Source organism: Xylocopa sonorina, chromosome 11 (assembly GCF_050948175.1).
Source record: "Xylocopa sonorina isolate GNS202 chromosome 11, iyXylSono1_principal, whole genome shotgun sequence".
NCBI classification, from domain to species: domain Eukaryota; kingdom Metazoa; phylum Arthropoda; class Insecta; order Hymenoptera; family Apidae; genus Xylocopa; species Xylocopa sonorina.
Genome location: NC_135203.1, coordinates 3,605,686 through 3,622,690, shown reverse-complemented (window position 1 = coordinate 3,622,690; position 17,005 = coordinate 3,605,686). Strand labels below are relative to the sequence as shown.

Genomic DNA, 17,005 nt, shown 5'->3' with positions numbered 1-17,005 from the left:
GAGCGAGAGTGCGGTGCTTGATTCAAGGGAATGATCAACTATGTAATTTTGTGATTCGTGGCTATGGTAAAAGAAGAAGTATCTCGCGAGTTTATTTTAGCAGCGTCACATTTTGGGTGCACTCGCGTTCTTGAATGTCATACGTTCGAAATGCGCGAGTGTGAAGGCGAATTATATGTAGACGTTCGATTAGCCGTTCATTTGGTGCAGGAATAATTCTGGGTAAGAATAATGCACCCCCTGGGATGCACGCCTTATCAATCGGTCTAATAAATTTAAAATAAAGTTCTACTTACAGCGTGACAGGTTCCTCAGGGCTCGAGGGTGAAATTGATAGCGACATGGTGGTGGTTAGACATCGTGAAGTACCTGGCGACCTAACTCGATCATCCACCTGAAATCAGAGGATAGATAGTGAATTGTCGAGGATGAATGTATTTATCGCACGTTTTCGTGAAACCATACTAAAACAGATATCAAATATTACTTTGCATTTATATAATTTCACAAAAATTCATCACTGATAATAAACATTTGTGGTATTCTTATAGAAGCGATTATTAAGGACATTCAAATATAAGTTTAAACAGTAACATGGTTCATAATCCATCCGATATGATTATGGAGATTTTAAAGGAACTATTCTAAGGGATTACGTATACGTTAAGGATTGAAAAATCCAGGAAAAATATTCCTCCCGTGTACCTTCCGAATTCTTTGCACGATTCTTGCTGTCGTCGATGGGGAATCGAGCAACAGGTAGAGCAGATATGTCCTCGAGGCATCATGCTCGACAGAGCATACGCGTGATTTACTGTATAAGTGACTCATCGAAGGCACTCCTGTTTTTGCTCTTATCTTCGCTCCGCTACTCGAAACGAAACGCGAAGGAAATAATTCTTTTACTTAGACCCTGTCACGGGGAACGGAAATCGAGAATTTATACTCGAGGGTAAAGCTCATATTTCCTGATAAATTATCAATTTCAGTGACACAGAGAAACTTTATTACATCGGTATCTTTAGTGCGTATATCATAATTATGTTCATTACCCACTTTGAAATTGTATTCGTGCAAGCTTTCGTAATATTTCGTTTATATATACAAGTCAACTTGAATATAAATAAAATTATCGACTAGTATTATTCACTACGTATAACTGAACATGTATTTGCACACAGATTCGACACCCTCGATTTTACCACGAGAATGACCGCAACAACCCTGGCAAACTAATGAACGGATTAATAAATCGTCAGCCATCTCCTAAAAATGGCAGCCTGATTTTTCATCCCCCCAATAAATCCGGACGATCCACTTAATCGAGAGGCCGGTAGCCAGGCATAATCGCGATCGGCGCTAGCTGACAAATTCGGTCGAAATTGAACAACTTCCGTCCCAGCCCCGGTGCTTCCCAAAGAAATATTACCGCCATATTTTTCTCCCGTGAACGATGACTGAAGCACTCCCGCGATTTCCAAGGGATTAATAATGGCAGTAGACCGGTCTACGACAATCGTAGAGAGAAACAAACGAAGCCCCGGGCAAGTGGACCAGCCACTCGCGCCGACATCAATCTGAACGAGCGAGCCGCGCCCCTAACGAGCCACCGAGTCGTATAAATTTTATTGCCATTTCATAAATCCCGACGGCCACCGCGAGTAACCGTTTCGGGTGCTGTCTGCGAGATTATCAGGAACGTATAAAGTTACGGATCGCGACGCGGTAACTGTCTTCCGCGACGCTCCGCCGAAGGGGGTGGGAAACTGTCGCGAAAATGTTCGAGTAATAGCCACGACTTTTAACGGTGATCGAGGATTAGCGTTATGAAATTGGAAATTGTAGACACTTCTGGTTTTTAATCGCCTCTGGTTCTATTGGAATACTGGCGAGTGATATTCCAAACTTTGTTGATGTTTGTTTGAGAATTCTTCAGATTTTATTGCTGAAAAATCTGACTAGGAATTTATCTGCCTCGCATTAGGCACGTTTCCAAATACTAAAATCTAAATATCATGTTCGATTGTTTCTCGGTTCAGTAGGAGATTTAAAAATAAGCAATCGAAGAAATTGAAAGCGAATGTGTAAGTAGATTAAACGATGCCTAGTCGAACATTTTAGAGAAAGTAGACAATTTCACGTTTATGGATACTTGTTCAAGCAAGAGTCAAAGTAATCGAAAGTAAACGAACGCATTTTAAAAATCCTTGAAACTTGTTTAAGTACAAACGATTCAGATGAGTGGCTCTGTTGGATACTTTCAACGAGCAACCTTGCTTTTTACCGCGGCACAAATTACCCCACGTCCAGAGGACATGTCTGAACCATACGAAGGGCGTATTTCAATTTTAAAACGCGTATATAAATGTAAAGCACCGCGGAAGCAGGAACTGGGAGAACGGAGACGGCAGGGTTATATTTATAATAAATAAGAGAGGAGCACACCACACGAGAGAAGAAGCTGTGGAAGTACAGTTAATTCAGTTTTATACGACAACACTTCCGATCCACGGTAAACCCGGCGACAGTCTCGAGTTCCTTCCCTCGCGTTCTCTTCATCTTAACCCAAAGACGAACCAAAACCTGATTTACATTTCTTTCTCTCCGCGCTATAAAAATTCCGCGACGATAACTTCCTTTGTTCCACCCTCTATGGTCGTCGGGACGAGCAACCCCTGCGGCTGGGAAGCCACGGGCGGTCCTCCATAACCCCGACTAGTTTTCGGTTTACATTACGTTTTTTCCCCTTAATTAAAGCGGACTCGGGTTTGTCCAAAATTTCGCATTACCTTTCGTGGAGTAATCTATTCGAACATTCGACAGCATCGTCTTCGATTGCGTCAATGTCAATGGCAAAAAAGAATTAAGAATAACATATCGAGGACATGGAATTCTGACATCTCTATGTTGAACTAACTCTCTACTACTCTACTATAATTACTCTACAATATATACATTCGTGTGATACTAAATTCAATATTCAACGTGTCCAGACATTTCTAAACAGTACTGCCTATTGCAGATTCAATCTGACACACGTACTCCACAGTCAGCCACCATCGAATCTCCATAACGACTCTCCGAACTGTCGATCATCCAACCATCGAGGTTCCCCGCCACGCGACGAGCCAAAGGTTGAACGATAGGCAGAGGCAGTGAGAGTGAGAAGGATGGAAGGATAGGATCGAAATGTAATTAAGAGAGCAAATAATCCGAGCCGAACAAACTCCGTGAAATGGATCAAAGAACCGGGAAGTTGGAACGGGCGGTTACAGTCGTGGATCGTGGCGGGGCGTGGAAAAAGGAGAGGACATGTACCGATAGAGACGCGTCGGTGAAAGGTAGCAGGACCAGGACGAGGACGCGGCACGAGGCAGGGCTGGCTGCTGCTGCTTACTCCCTGTCGTCGTGCTGTCTAGCCCGAAGGAGTAGGGCAACGAGGGGCCACGGCAAAGACCCTCGATAAATATTTCCGTCAAGTGACCGGGGTTGGAATTCAAAGAGAGCCGAAAGGTGGAATCGAGAGCGAAACGAGTCCATCCTCTCTTCAGCGGGCTACGGTTCAAGGGACGACGAGTCGACGGGCAGAAACGGCGGTGGGACGAGCGGGAGGGGGTTTGGGGTGCCGGTATATTTGCGTAACGTTACGTAGTTGCGCGTTTAATCAGCCGTATACACGGAAAGGGCGCGTGTGACAGAGGGAAGAAGGAAAAGAGGAACCGCCTCGACTTCCGGATACCAAAGAACGACGGGTTTTCAACGGCCTTCCTATCTTTTGTGCGGCCAAAGAGAGCGGATTCTGTTTACGACTGGACTCCGCCGGAGCGTCGTCTGCTGTTGCAACGCGGACCGTTGTACTCTCTCTCCTTTCGCTTTTTATTTCGTCTTTCCTTCTGGATTGCGAAGTGTAGATTATGCAGAGTCTTGGTCCACTCATGCAAAAAATGTTCCACTGTTTGTTTCTTTAATTTATTAGCGAACGTTTCTCTTCAAAGCTACGTTCTACAGTTTTATTTATTATTGTAGTAAATTAATCTGGGATTTTCTCAGAAAAGGTTGGACCAAGATAAGATCGTGAGAATAAGAAATGTGATAAGAGAGCAGGTTTAGAAAATTGATTTTTGTGCAGTCGACTAATAACAATTTAGAGTACTTCATCGTGCCCGTTGATACGAGTAAGTACAAGACGGAAGGGAGCAAAGGAACACAGAGGAGATGGCGCCCGCGAGACGTCGATGGCGTGACAGATTGCCTCCAGTATTTTCCACCACATACATCATCGGCATCCGCCAGCCCTTAGTTCTAGTTCAATGCTCACCGCCGTCGTCTCCCTTAATTGGCATCACCTACACCAATCTACCTGTGCCGTCGTTCAGAAAATTCCTTACCACAGTTAGTTACGGTAGATTATATTTGGAAGAATGTGCCTGAAGAATGATCGAGACGAAGAACTTGCACGCGTTACCCCCTCGTTCGTCAACACATACTTCTACCAGCAATCTTTCTTAATCGATAATCCTTCGACTAATTACCGACGATAGTACAGTCAAGAGAAAGAAGTACGTTCTGACACTTTTAGAATTAACCACTGTCCACGAATAATAGATAACTTTACCGGTTATATGGTTACATTTGAAATGCTTCGCAGATTCACGTCGAACCTAAAAGCTCGCGGATTTCTACATTTACGTAACAACTTCAGGCATTAATTTTAATAACAGTTATTATGGTAACGCCGTATATCACAACCGGGAATAAAGTGTCGTTAATTATCCCCGGTCCCGGCCCAGACCGATTTTCGCATCAAACTAAAGAAGCGCGTAATATATCGATAACAAACCAAAGGGTCAGTGACAAACTGCAAACCGCACTTTCATCGTCAGGGATACGATTAGGGAAAAATTCGTCCTGTTTTAATGGGGAGTGAAAATTAAATACCGCGGTGTCCACCCCTTAGGTCCGGCCACCTAATAATTCATACGAGGAATGTAAAAAGGGCAAGCCCTTTTCGACCGTGCCCCGCCGCTCCTCCCGCAACCCGTCAGGCGAATAAGAGCGAGAACGAGGAAGCTGGGAAAGGGGGTGGAAAAATACGAGCTCCTGTTTATCTTGAGATTTGTAGCCGCCCTGTTCCCGATATTTATTGGCCCTTCCAGGGACGGGAGAGATGCCACGGCCTGACGGACCGTTAAATTTTATTATGTTTTTTTCACCGATGTCTGAAGCAACGCGTCACTGAATATGGCTGGCGAGGTTGTCGTAAAGATAAATCCTGACGGCTGGTGGATCGTCGTTTCCGTCGTGAAGAACGCGCCTCGTAACGCAGCTGTTTATTTCCGCATCTTTTACTTTATACCATTTACGGTAAGAGCTAACAGCGTTTAAGGTAGATCAGTGGTTAAATTATGTGAGAGACGATTGTAATTTGATGGCTATATTGTTGGAAATGTGAGATTGTTATTTTTAGAGATTCGATATAACCTGCAGTTGAATCTACATTAATTATACAGTACACTTCGTGTCTTCTATACATATTTGATCGAAATTACTCAATCGCCTAAAGGTTCTTTGTCTATTTCAAAATTATATTAAATAATTCAACAATTTTCTTAAAATCCGCTTTAAAATTTCCTTAATCCATTAGAGAGAGAGCACAGCAATTTTACCCTGCGAATCTAGTCAAATATTCTTGCCAGACGTCTGGAATGACAATCGAGGAGATTAAACTAATCTACCATTTAAAACCAATCGTTTCGCTCATTATGTAAAACTACTGTGTCGTTGGGAAATCATTATTTTCGAAGACCTGATGTAGGTTAAATAGATGGTTCCGCTACCACCGCCCCTGCGCTCGAGAGGGTTGAAAGAATCTTATAAAATCCATAATCATACCCTTCGATAGGCTCCATGAACAAATTTTAACTCTTCCTTAGTGCAAAAATTCCATGTCGCAAGGACACGCGCGTTTTACTCAGACGAATTCATAAAGAAGGATCTCGAGGACGCGTACTCCTCGCGTGAGGGTGCGCACCCAGCGTCCTAACTGCCTACCGCGGTCATATTTAGGATTAAGGAGGCGGTGGTCGCAACCTCTTCAGGACGATGGTTGCGAGCGCAGCGGAGACGCCACGCTAAACCGGGCAGCCCATTATCTTAACAAATCTAATCTCGCGGTGGGTGTTTATAAATGTCTTGTTTTCCAGCCAAACGTTGTTGCGAGCCGTTGTTGGATAGAGACAGGGCGTTTCTAACCGCGCTTCATCCCAGTCCCCTCATTAACGTGAGTGGGTGGCGAGAAACGAAGCACATACCCAGGAACGTGTTGCGTTACGCTAGACCAGTGCAAGGTACGTTACATTTTCATGATCTATGTTTTCCTAAAAATAGACATTTATACAAATATTCGAGAATAATAGAGGAGTTTCTATGAATAGGCAACACGGTTCTTGCTTAACTGTGACTGAACATGAATGATACGTTCTACTGTCAAGAGTTAATGCGCCTCGTATTGGAATTCTATTAATATAAATTTAATGCATTTCGAATTAATATCTGTGGAATATTTAAATAAACGATCTATTAATAAATACTATAAAATATAAAATACTAATAAATTAAATAAGATCACCTGAAAGTCGAGCTGTTCAACTTATCAGGATAGAATTAATGGAACGATTACTCCAACTATGACTTCCCTCGATCGTCGATCAGTAGTCAAACAAGTAGCTCGCCTAAATTCAAGTCGCGAGCCTGCTCAAAGCAGTCGAGATCGCGTACACGCGAGAATAGAGATAAACGCAACGACAGGAGGCGACGAACGCAACTGCGGCATCCTGGCGAGGGTAGGTCCCTGTTATTATAGGACGGAGAGTACAGCTTCCCGCAAAACTGACGGCCCTAATCCCTTAAGAACAATAATAAGAATCCTTCCACTGTTGCTGCCGGAATCAGCGTTAAAATTGCCGCGCCTCGCGCAGGACAAGGACAAAGCAAGCGAGCTCGAGTTAATTTCAAGGCCTCGCGGAAGGTTTCTACGTAATCTCCTATCCGACTCCCCTCGAGATCCTTCGGGATCACCCGCTAAAACCTTCGTTCACACTTTCTTTCAACCCTTCTTACATCGTATCTTACAACGCTTTTCATATTTTAACCGTGCACCTGGGATTTAACTAACTGGACGATCGCTGGCCCGAAGAGGAAGAAACAAATGGAGGCCACGAGATAAAACCAGCAGCACCCGATGGACCTTGTAGCTAAGACGCGCTCTTTAATACCAGAGAACTTGCAAGTTCTCAAGATTCTTGAGGGAAGGAACGGAACAGCGTTCCTTTAGCGATATCGTTAACATACTTTCCGCTGCAATTTTAATCGAGAGATATCACGTAACCCAATGGACGCTGCGAGGATTATCCAAGTCAGACGCGTTCTAGAGATTGAGGGATATAAAATATTCACGTAATTCTTGAGGCTCCGCGGTTCGATCGAGGGTATATTTTAACCGCGCTCTGGCTTGCCATATTTATTAACAAAATTGCACGGCTATCCATATCTGATGCCCTCGAAGTACCTCTCCGCTTGAAATTCCACGACGTCCGCGCGTCGAAATAATTTTCACTAGGCTCCGTCAACTTTTTATCAATATTAACATCGAAAAAGGACTTAATCAAGCCCTCTGCCAGCAGGGGACCGCAGTCGCGACGAGAACTCTTTCGCTTTAAATTTTCATTCGACTCTCGTACAAGGAGGTTACGTCGGGGACCTGTTCCATCCTTGAAGCCAGACTCTCTTCTTCGTCCTGGGCGTAATTTGCACACAAAGTGCCGGGGTGGTGTACCGCACGGGGCGCCGCGGTGTGCACGTTTGCGTACACACGTAGACACGTGCACGCGCCTCGTCTATAGCGCTCGCTGGAAGACATTATGCTAACGTTCAGTATCTTCCATCCGATATGCCTCTTCTAATAGTTATCGCGTGTCCACGGACGGTATCGTATTTTCATGCCTACGTAATGATTAGAATTTAAAGAGATTTCTTTCAAGAATCCTCTTCCCTCTTATTTATTCTCGTGTGGATTTTATGTTCTCCTCCTTTTATTATTCTTTTAAGGTTAAATTGAATTGCATTATCTATTGAAATTTTGGAAGTCAATTTAGGAAAACTGATTACAAATTAATCGGGAAATCCGATGAATTTAAATATCGAAGGGCCAATTGGAAACGAGGCATGCCGCGTATATGACACGGCTAACGAGCTCGAGCAATCTCGACGGGCGAATAAGAAAAGAGTCTTCCTAGCAGATAATAAAAAACCTGTCACGTAGCAGCGGCTCCGGTGAGGACCGACCGCTGAATCCGGAGGGTGGCAACGGAGAAGGAAAAGAATACTAATTCATTATTCAATCTGGACCGAGTGATTAGCATGCGCCAGTACCCGGCATCTTCGTCCTCGGCTCCTTCTAAATAATGTAAGACGTATACCACCGCAAGAACGTGCCGGTACAGGCATCGTCGCCCAGGAATCCCTGCCTCCCTTCTTACAATTTCGCGCAGCCTTAAGATCGCATTTAAATAATTATGCGGGCCGCATTTGCAGCGGATATGCCCGGAACAACAATTTTTTTAGCAACGTTCAACCTTACGAAATAGCCTTGCAATTATAAACAAGAGAAATTACAAGCAGCCTCGTTCAATCGTAGCATCAGATCTTTCGAAACGTTATTTTCGAAACGATTAAATCGACGCACGAGAATAGTCAGAGTCTCTTACTAAACTTGGTACTAAAATGAATTCGTTCGATAACAGGAAAACAAAACTCGCAGCGAAAGATTGCTACAATCTCATCAGTCAATTACCCCGTCCACCCTGCGACGATAAATACGCGGTTGAACGAAACCACGCGACATCTGCGCGCGTTAAATCAACCTCCGTCAGTGGGAAAAGTCTTGGAGAACAGAATCCTGCGAGGAGGACCTGTCACATCCACCAGAGATAAAGCCAAGAGATAAAGTATTTTTAATACAATTAAGCGGGGATCTCCGTGGTATCCGTTCTCTTCTTTCTTCATCGTGGCAGCCTCCGCGCCGAAGCGTCACCCCGAGCCACGGTGGTCTCGGTTCGAGATCTGGATGTAAGAAGGGTTGTACTCAGCCTGCCTCTGGGGCATGTTAATGCACTCCGAGATCTTAGCACTTACACTCCGACACGCCGCTACTCCTGGTCCTCGCCCGGCGTAGTCGTTCTCCCGGCTGCTTTTCCACCCCCAGCCATTTTCTCTTTCTCTTAAACTACCCCCGACCAAGTCCCAGCCGCCTCCAGAGGGCTTTCACGGACGACGCCTTAAATCCGGATCTCTGCCCTCTACGCCCACCCGTAGCCACCCCCTGCTTCTTATTCAACCGCCTTTCCGAGCCGCCGCCAAATGCGACGGCGTTGCCGCCGCGATTTTCTTCGCTGGAGCGGACAGGAAGTGGGTTTTCAGAACGCACGACTGTTACCATGGGGTCAGCAGACGCGAGGCTATTCCAAAATGTTTCACGCGATCCGTTCACCAATTCTCACATTTCAGCTTGAAAAACCACCGTCGAAACTGGAGCATCGATCAAAATTCCGTCAAATATCCGTCATTCGAGTCATCCCTAACAGGTAGACCGAGCGACAAACGTCTGGCAGTTAACCAACCCTCCGAGCGCAAAGCGGCGCTTTCCTAGAGCCTGCGAGAGGGGAAAAATTTGCGGAAGGGTGAGCCACCGAGAGGAACAGCGGCCTCTCCCGCCTCGCGGAAAGAAATCTTAATTAACGAAGCCATTGTTTCAGCCGTGGAAACTCGACGAGAGCCGACAGCCACGAGGATCGAGCGTGGCTTACCCGGCAAACCCGTTGGACCGGGAGGAGGAGGGTCGGGTCGTTTCCACGGTGGCTAGGGGTGGAGAGGAATAAAAAAAAAAAAGAGAGGGCCGGTTTTTTCCAAGGACGACGAGCGCACCGGCCACACCGACCACCGACAGCGGCGTTCACGAGGGCACACAAAGCTCTTGACGGATAGGTAGCCACCAGGCGGTGCCGCAACCCTCGCGATTACGAGTGACCACCTGTTGAGGGTCCTGCCACGCACCTGTCTACGCACACACGGCTCATCCCGCACGGCTACCCCTCGGAGGCCCGTGACCGTGGATGATATCTCTGCTCCGTGATGACCGAAGAAACGGCCCGGAATAACGAGTGCCGGCGCGTTGCGTCCACGGTGCGTGAAGTCGCTTGGAAAGAGAGGTCCCAGCGACGAGTGCGAGCACGGCTATGATAATTGCCTGGCCGATTAACCGGGATTCTCGCGGTTAATTGTTCGATCGTGGGGCGGCGAGAGTGGACGTTTAGCTTTCATTGAATTCAGGGACGGTTCTCTGCTAATTTGCTTCGCACTGTAATTTGGAAAATTTCATTGCTTCCTGCTGTCGGCAATTAATAAATGTGACCTACGTAACTAAATATCATCTGTAATCGAGTTATTCGATTAGTGAAAGAGTAAAGAGTATGCAGTTTGAAGTGGTCACTGAACCTTTCTGGACTTCGATGAGAGAGTACCACGTTCCATTCGGTGGTCGAGCGCTCGTCAATCCAGAGATCGAGGGCTTTTTTTTAAATTCCCTTTCCACTCTGCCCTCCCTTCATCGGTCCTCGCGACCAGGACCACGGAAGCGTAGGACGACGGGAACGCTTTATTTTCACCCCCGTCGCGATCGTTCCATTTGTTACGCCGGCCAGCATCGCATTGCTCGCGGCGACGAGCTTTCTCTCTTACCTCTCCTGTTTACCCTGCGCTCGCTCCCGCGGCTGATTCGACCAGTCGCTGGACGAATCGACCCGCCGTTATCTCGACGTATCTACAGGTACGCTTAATACACCCCGGCGACGTATTTATTCACCGAGCCGCTCTTCCATTTTGATGAACGACGAGCTCTGCGCGACGATCCGCACGCTCTAAGCGTATTTGCGAAACCAGCCGGAAAATCGTCGAATTGTCCACCTTTTTCTGGATTTTTTAAATCTCACCCAGATTCGAATTGGACGATCGAATTTTATGAATCGCATTTTGTGTTTCAATTTCGTATTTTAATCGTTTCGTTGATTATTCGATATTCTTTGGTGCTTTCATATTTCTAGATAGAGTTTTATGTGGATTGTGACAGGAATATAATTTACGACGAGAGAAAGTAACGATGATGGAGGCGCGACGTTTGGAATTTGAAAGCACTCGACGAGATCGATGCTTATTAGTAATCCAAGATCGTCTCAGCCATTACGCATTAGGAGTCCAAGATAACCCCCTGACGCTGTTTCCAACCCTCTATTCACTTTCTCCTTGACACTCCTCCGTCATCAGCCTGAACCGTCTTGTCGACGCGCGAGATTGAACATTACGTTCGTTCAAGGCGCAGGCACGTCTTCGAATCGCACTGGCTCGTGTCACCTGTTCGAATCTGCCTCTGATTTTATCGAGGGTTGTTTCCATGGTTCCATGACTAAATTTTAAACGATTCTATTAGTAACAATGTCTTCAGAATAAAATTTCTGAGGACGTTCCAACATCCTTACTCAAATTAGTACGCGCGTGATTATTCCAGCAAACAGTCCATCGAATCCGCACCCATCGATCTCTTTAAACAATCCGTCAATGTCTAATTGCGACTGAATCGAAGCACGCTCTGGGCGGCGCTCGGAATTCGTCGGAGTGGTCAAAGCGACGCGGCGGAGGGTGGGATCCGATGGAGGGCTGTCAGCGACGGGGACGGTCGACTGCATCGAAAGGCAATCGACGAAGGAAGTGGCCACGAGTGGGCCACCGGTCGACTGGCCGTGCTTTTTCAACTTCATCCTTCTGACGGTGGAAGAGACCGCCGTTTAAGTGGCGGCTCGCTAATGATAGTCCAACCCTTCAAGGACTCGACTGGCTGGCCTCTCGAAGTCAGCCTGCATCTGATGGTAACTTCAATCCGTTAATTGGTGTACAACTTTTTTTTTGCCATGCTTCTTCTGTTCCTCTCGTTTCCTCGGTCCCCTCCCAGCGGTCGCGTCGCTCGTTACCACTCTTACTGCGACCAACCCCCTGCGACCCTGCCGCCTGGCCTCCTGTGTCACCGTTCTGTTCTTTTTCTCGTTCGGCACAAGAGGAAGGAAAAATTTTATTAAATTAGCAGACGACAGGCGACGTCACTCGGTGGCTTCACAGAAAAAATATCCCTCCGCTCGGCCATCTCTTCAGCCCTCTACGCTTTTTTTTTTACCCGAACCCCTTCCACGACTGTGGTCCAGCAGTACAGCCGCCGCGCGCTTTATCCCGCCCGCCCTCGTTCGTCCTCGACGTTCGTGCTCGAAAGAACTTCGAAACATCGTTTAATCGCGCGGCGTGTAATTTTTTTAAGCCTTCCCGGCAGTCGTCCGCTGGTCAGCGACGGTAATCGCGTCGCCAACGCTCTCTCTTTGAGAGCGGGACACGAAAGAGAAAGTAGACGATTCACAGGGACTCTTAATCAAAAAAATTCTAGAGGGAAAGGTGGATACGTTTGATGGAAATTAGTAGGCAAAATTTGGACAAATTTAAAAACGTCGATCAGGACAAGCGCTGTGCATTTAAAGATCAAACGCACGGCTCAATTTCGTTGCAAGGTTTTTCGTTCACGGAAAAACGAAATCTCTTTGCCTTTGAGTGAATGCAGCTGAAATTATTAGAAACGATGCTGCGAAATATAATATTCACAGCATCCATGAGAAATTATACGAAGTCGCGTGCAATTGGTGTAACAGATTCATCGCGATCGTGGAAATTCGCGAGCGCCTCGCTGGTTCCACGTGTCGCGCTCTATTATCGTTATCGATTCTCGCTCGTTGGGAATGATCACTTAGCAATTCTAACTAGAACGATCGATGTAAAGAGGGACAGAAGCCACGCGGATTCGAATCGATTAAAGAAGGAAGTGGATATCACCGGCGGCATTCAAATCGATTACACGGTGGCCAATGTAAAAATTATGCAAATGCCGTTTACAAGTGAATGGGACCCTCGCGACGAGCGAGGTTACAATTAAGCAGCAGCCAATTCAATATCGCGTTCCATTCGCCGGAATATTCAACGGGATGGTATTAAATGTTGACTGGCCCGTTTACATAAAGTGGAATTCGGTGTTATCGTTCGTCTTGGTTATCTATCTGTCGTTACGCACGAAACAAATGATGCAGAAAAACATAGTTCTTGCCCTGTAATTTTCACAAATATTAGAAATTGTAATTTATAGAGTTACATAAGAATCATTGCGTTCTGGATACGTAAACGTTTATGTACTTCAATTACATAAAATTACATCTTCCTCTCTTTGTTGGATTACAGACTGGGATACATCACTTAGACTTTACCTCAATGCTCGAAGCATCGATGGAATTACCGGTGGGTGATGAGTTTAACGGAAGGGATAGACGAAATGGGAGATCTGTTCACTGTCTTCACCCTCACTTTTCCGTCCCGCCAGTCTGCTGCTTCAATCTCATCCCCTTATCTCTCTTATCCTATGGTAAACTATACTTTACTTCGTAGTTATAATATTAAATAAATCTGGTTGAAAACTTTATCATTCTGTTAAATGGCAACAGGATATTTCCATATTATATGTCAAAAATTTGCAAACACAATAATCTGACTATGTTTCGTCACATTCTCAGAAATGGATAGCAAAAACAAAGAAAAATTGAAGCAATAGAATTAAATAAAAAGTTTGTTGCTTTAATGCATTGTACTTTACAGTGGGATTAATCAATAGTTTCATATTATCATAGACAAACGATGAAACAAAGTTTATTGCTTATCTATTTCAAAAACCGAACGATACCAGACCTGATCGAGCGAGAATCACGCGAGTCGACACGGTTGAACCACGATCAGAAATGGCGATTCAATTGGCCGAGCCAGCTCAAATGGTTGACCTTTCTCGAACGTAACGCGGCATTATGGGCCTCTTGTCCCTCGCGCTCCGCCTTCATCTACATATGTTCTCGTCAGCTGCGCTTTGTTTCCGGAATAAGGATCCTCATTACGAATGCAAAACCGTCCCATTCATATTCAAAATTTTATATCTCGCCCGCGTTCCCGCGACGGGGCTAATTTATTCCGGTTCGATCCGCGCCGCGACAAATCCGACGACTCTCGCTTTCTTTCCCCCGGACCAGCCTCCCCCCGTTTCACTCGACTTCTTTTTCTCGACTCTGCCCTTATTTCGCCTTCGGTTTCATGGCTATTAATAATGCCTCCTCCGTTTTTACTGCTCATTCCGTTCTGACTTGCAGATCAATCTTTACGACCGAAAGAATCGATGCCAGCTGACGAGTCCCCGCGATTCTACACCGACTGTACGAAATTTCTGGTTACTGTATGAAATCATTCTCGGAGGAAATAAGAGAAGGTTGTCTAAGCGAACATCGAGCAAATGTATAACACGATATTCCAATTGCAATTCCAACAGTAATCCGAGTTTTTACACTATAATTATAATAACGAATTATCTCCAATGTAATGATAAACTTGACTCATTTTGAACTACACGAAATGTAACAAAAATCCCAGACGATTTTGCAATCGTTCACTTCATTGATCATCACGATATTTATATAAATTAATAGCCCAATGATTTTCAAAATATCTTCCAGTCTCTGCAACGTAACTCCCATAACTTCCAGCTAAACTCAATAATAGCGGTGAACAATTACCATAGACACATTAGAAGCAACCCCTCACTAAAGAAACACGTGCACCACTTTTCTAACACTCGCAACTTCCTCCATCACACCTCAACTTCACAATCTCGTAAAGAATCATCTCCGATACTAATTTAACCCGAGCAAGCAAACCCACCCCTTCGATTCCCAAAGCAGACCAAGTCATCCGCCCGTCTCTGTAAAAGAAACCACCAGCCCGGGTGTCCACATCTGGCGAAGCTGGCCCGGGCGAGACGCGAATTTTCTACCCCATAATGCATGCATAATATATGCATACAGTGCTAACTGGTTCGTTCGACGCGGCGAACCAGATCCGGGGCAACGCGTCCGTGGCATCGCGCCTCGTTTCTCACCGTCCCGCGGCTCGCCTCGTCTCACCCCGCCGAAGAGATAATCATATTAACAGGGCTATAACTTGTCTATGCATAAGCATAATACCGTGGCGCTGCGCGGTCCCGGGATCCTGGCCAGGATACCCGGTATATTTTACGCGGTCCGTGAACGAGAGAGGCCGCACCCCCGCCGCGGCAACAGCCAGAGAACTCTCCAGTCGTTGCTGGCTGGTTGAAGCTCGGTCTCGAACCGGCAGAAGGGCGAAGCCGGGGAGAAGTTGCAACGTACAACGTTAATCAGCCTAATTGAATTAAGCACGCGCGACTGTTGTAATTATGACTATTTATAATGATTCCGCCGCGTATCTGCCCCTGCGAACAGGTCCATCTCTGTCTCCCTCGCGCTTTCGACCCCCGCGAGGGCGCCCACGCGAGCCGCCACCGGCGAATATTAGTTTACACGCGCGTACACGGCTCGCGTTTAACGCTGCCGCGAGCTCCTCTCGCTTTGGGCGCCCTTTAGAGCCGAATGGCGTGGCTGGCGAGCGTGCTGAGCTTTGAGCGATCGAGATCAGAGCCAGGCGAAGGTGAGGGATTATTTTGACCGTGGCGGAGAGTCTGTTTCGCCGATTGAACGGTTGCGCGGTTAGTTAATTTTGAGCGAGCGATTTGGGGGTAATAGAACGTGTTGCGATGTTGTCTGTAATTCTTCGAAGTGATTAGAGCGGATGTAATTCTCTTTACGTATCGTTTTTAATTCTAGTTTCCTTTTTTCATTTCCAACTTCATTTTTTACTTTTTTCAAATCACTCTCTGACCTAGAACCGCGTGCAATTTGTCACATCAAAGACAGAAAAGTTCGCGAACAATTAACCAGAGTCTGACGAACAATAGACGGGAAAATTGTTGTAGAAAAAAAAGTCGGCAGCCTCTCAGGCAAACAGCGTAACCTACTTATCTAATTCGCTCCCTCTTTGGCCATAAAGACGTGCTGGGTAAACGTAGCGTGATAATGAAAGCGGGTGTTTAGTCAGGATTTCCGGCCGAGTCGTTCTCTTTGCACCTTTCTCTTTTCGCCTCTGTGTATTTATATCTTTCTCTCGGCTTTTCGCCCCCGGTTCTATCCTCTTCTCTCTCGCCACTTCTCTCTCTCTCCTCTACACACACACACGCGCGCGCACACCAATAGCAGCACGCATCACAAGTCGTACTTCATTAAGTCAGTAACACTTCTTCCAGCCGCGTTACTCATCCCTTTCACGATGGGCTCTCCTCTATGAGAAAGCGGGAGATCGAGAGGGAGTAAGATTAATTGCATTCCGTCAAGAGAGGAGGCGTATTTTAAACGAAACCGCCGGTGCTCGCGCAGAAACGCCGTCGTGGCGGTTGAAACGACGGAAAGGGGCGAGAGTGGGGAGGGTTGGAGAAGCTGAAAGAGAAACGTGGAAGGGGGCAGAGAATGGCACGACACAGCCCTGAGCGAGGAACGAGGACGGAACTCCGTGAAGAGGAGCGAGATTCCTGCCACCGATGGAAGAAGAGGATTCGCGGCTGCAAAGAGAACCCTGACGAGTCGAGGGTGGTTAGGGGGTTCCAAGAGAGAGGAGACACCGCCTAAGGCCTTGTTGTATTTATCATATAATTACCATAATAGAGCCTCGAACCACCCGTCACCACCTCCTGCTCTTCGCCTCGGCCACCTCGACCACCCCCAACCCTAACCCCCTTCTATTTCCTTCCTCGTGGCCCATCCGCCGCGCTCGCTCTGTTCTAACAGCCGCAACCGCAAATTGGAAACTCGCGAATACATTTTCCCTTCGTTGCTCTCTCGTTCTTCTCGCCTGAAATTGTTTGCCGTAGGATGTCGGTCGTTCGAGAGCATGTTAACGACGCGGCGGAGGATCATTGGTATCGAGG

The 17,005-nt window shown here is 46.4% G+C and overlaps 1 protein-coding gene across 1 annotated transcript in view; it reads right to left on the bottom strand.

The window, feature by feature from the left end:
• Window positions 1-17,005, bottom strand: part of LOC143429396 (uncharacterized) — a 294,531-nt gene that overhangs the window by 41,939 nt on the left and 235,587 nt on the right. Inside the window, exon 5 of the mRNA XM_076905024.1 lies at window positions 297-394. Coding sequence (XP_076761139.1) covers window positions 297-394 — 98 coding nt within the window. The remainder of the gene's footprint in view (window positions 1-296; window positions 395-17,005) is intronic.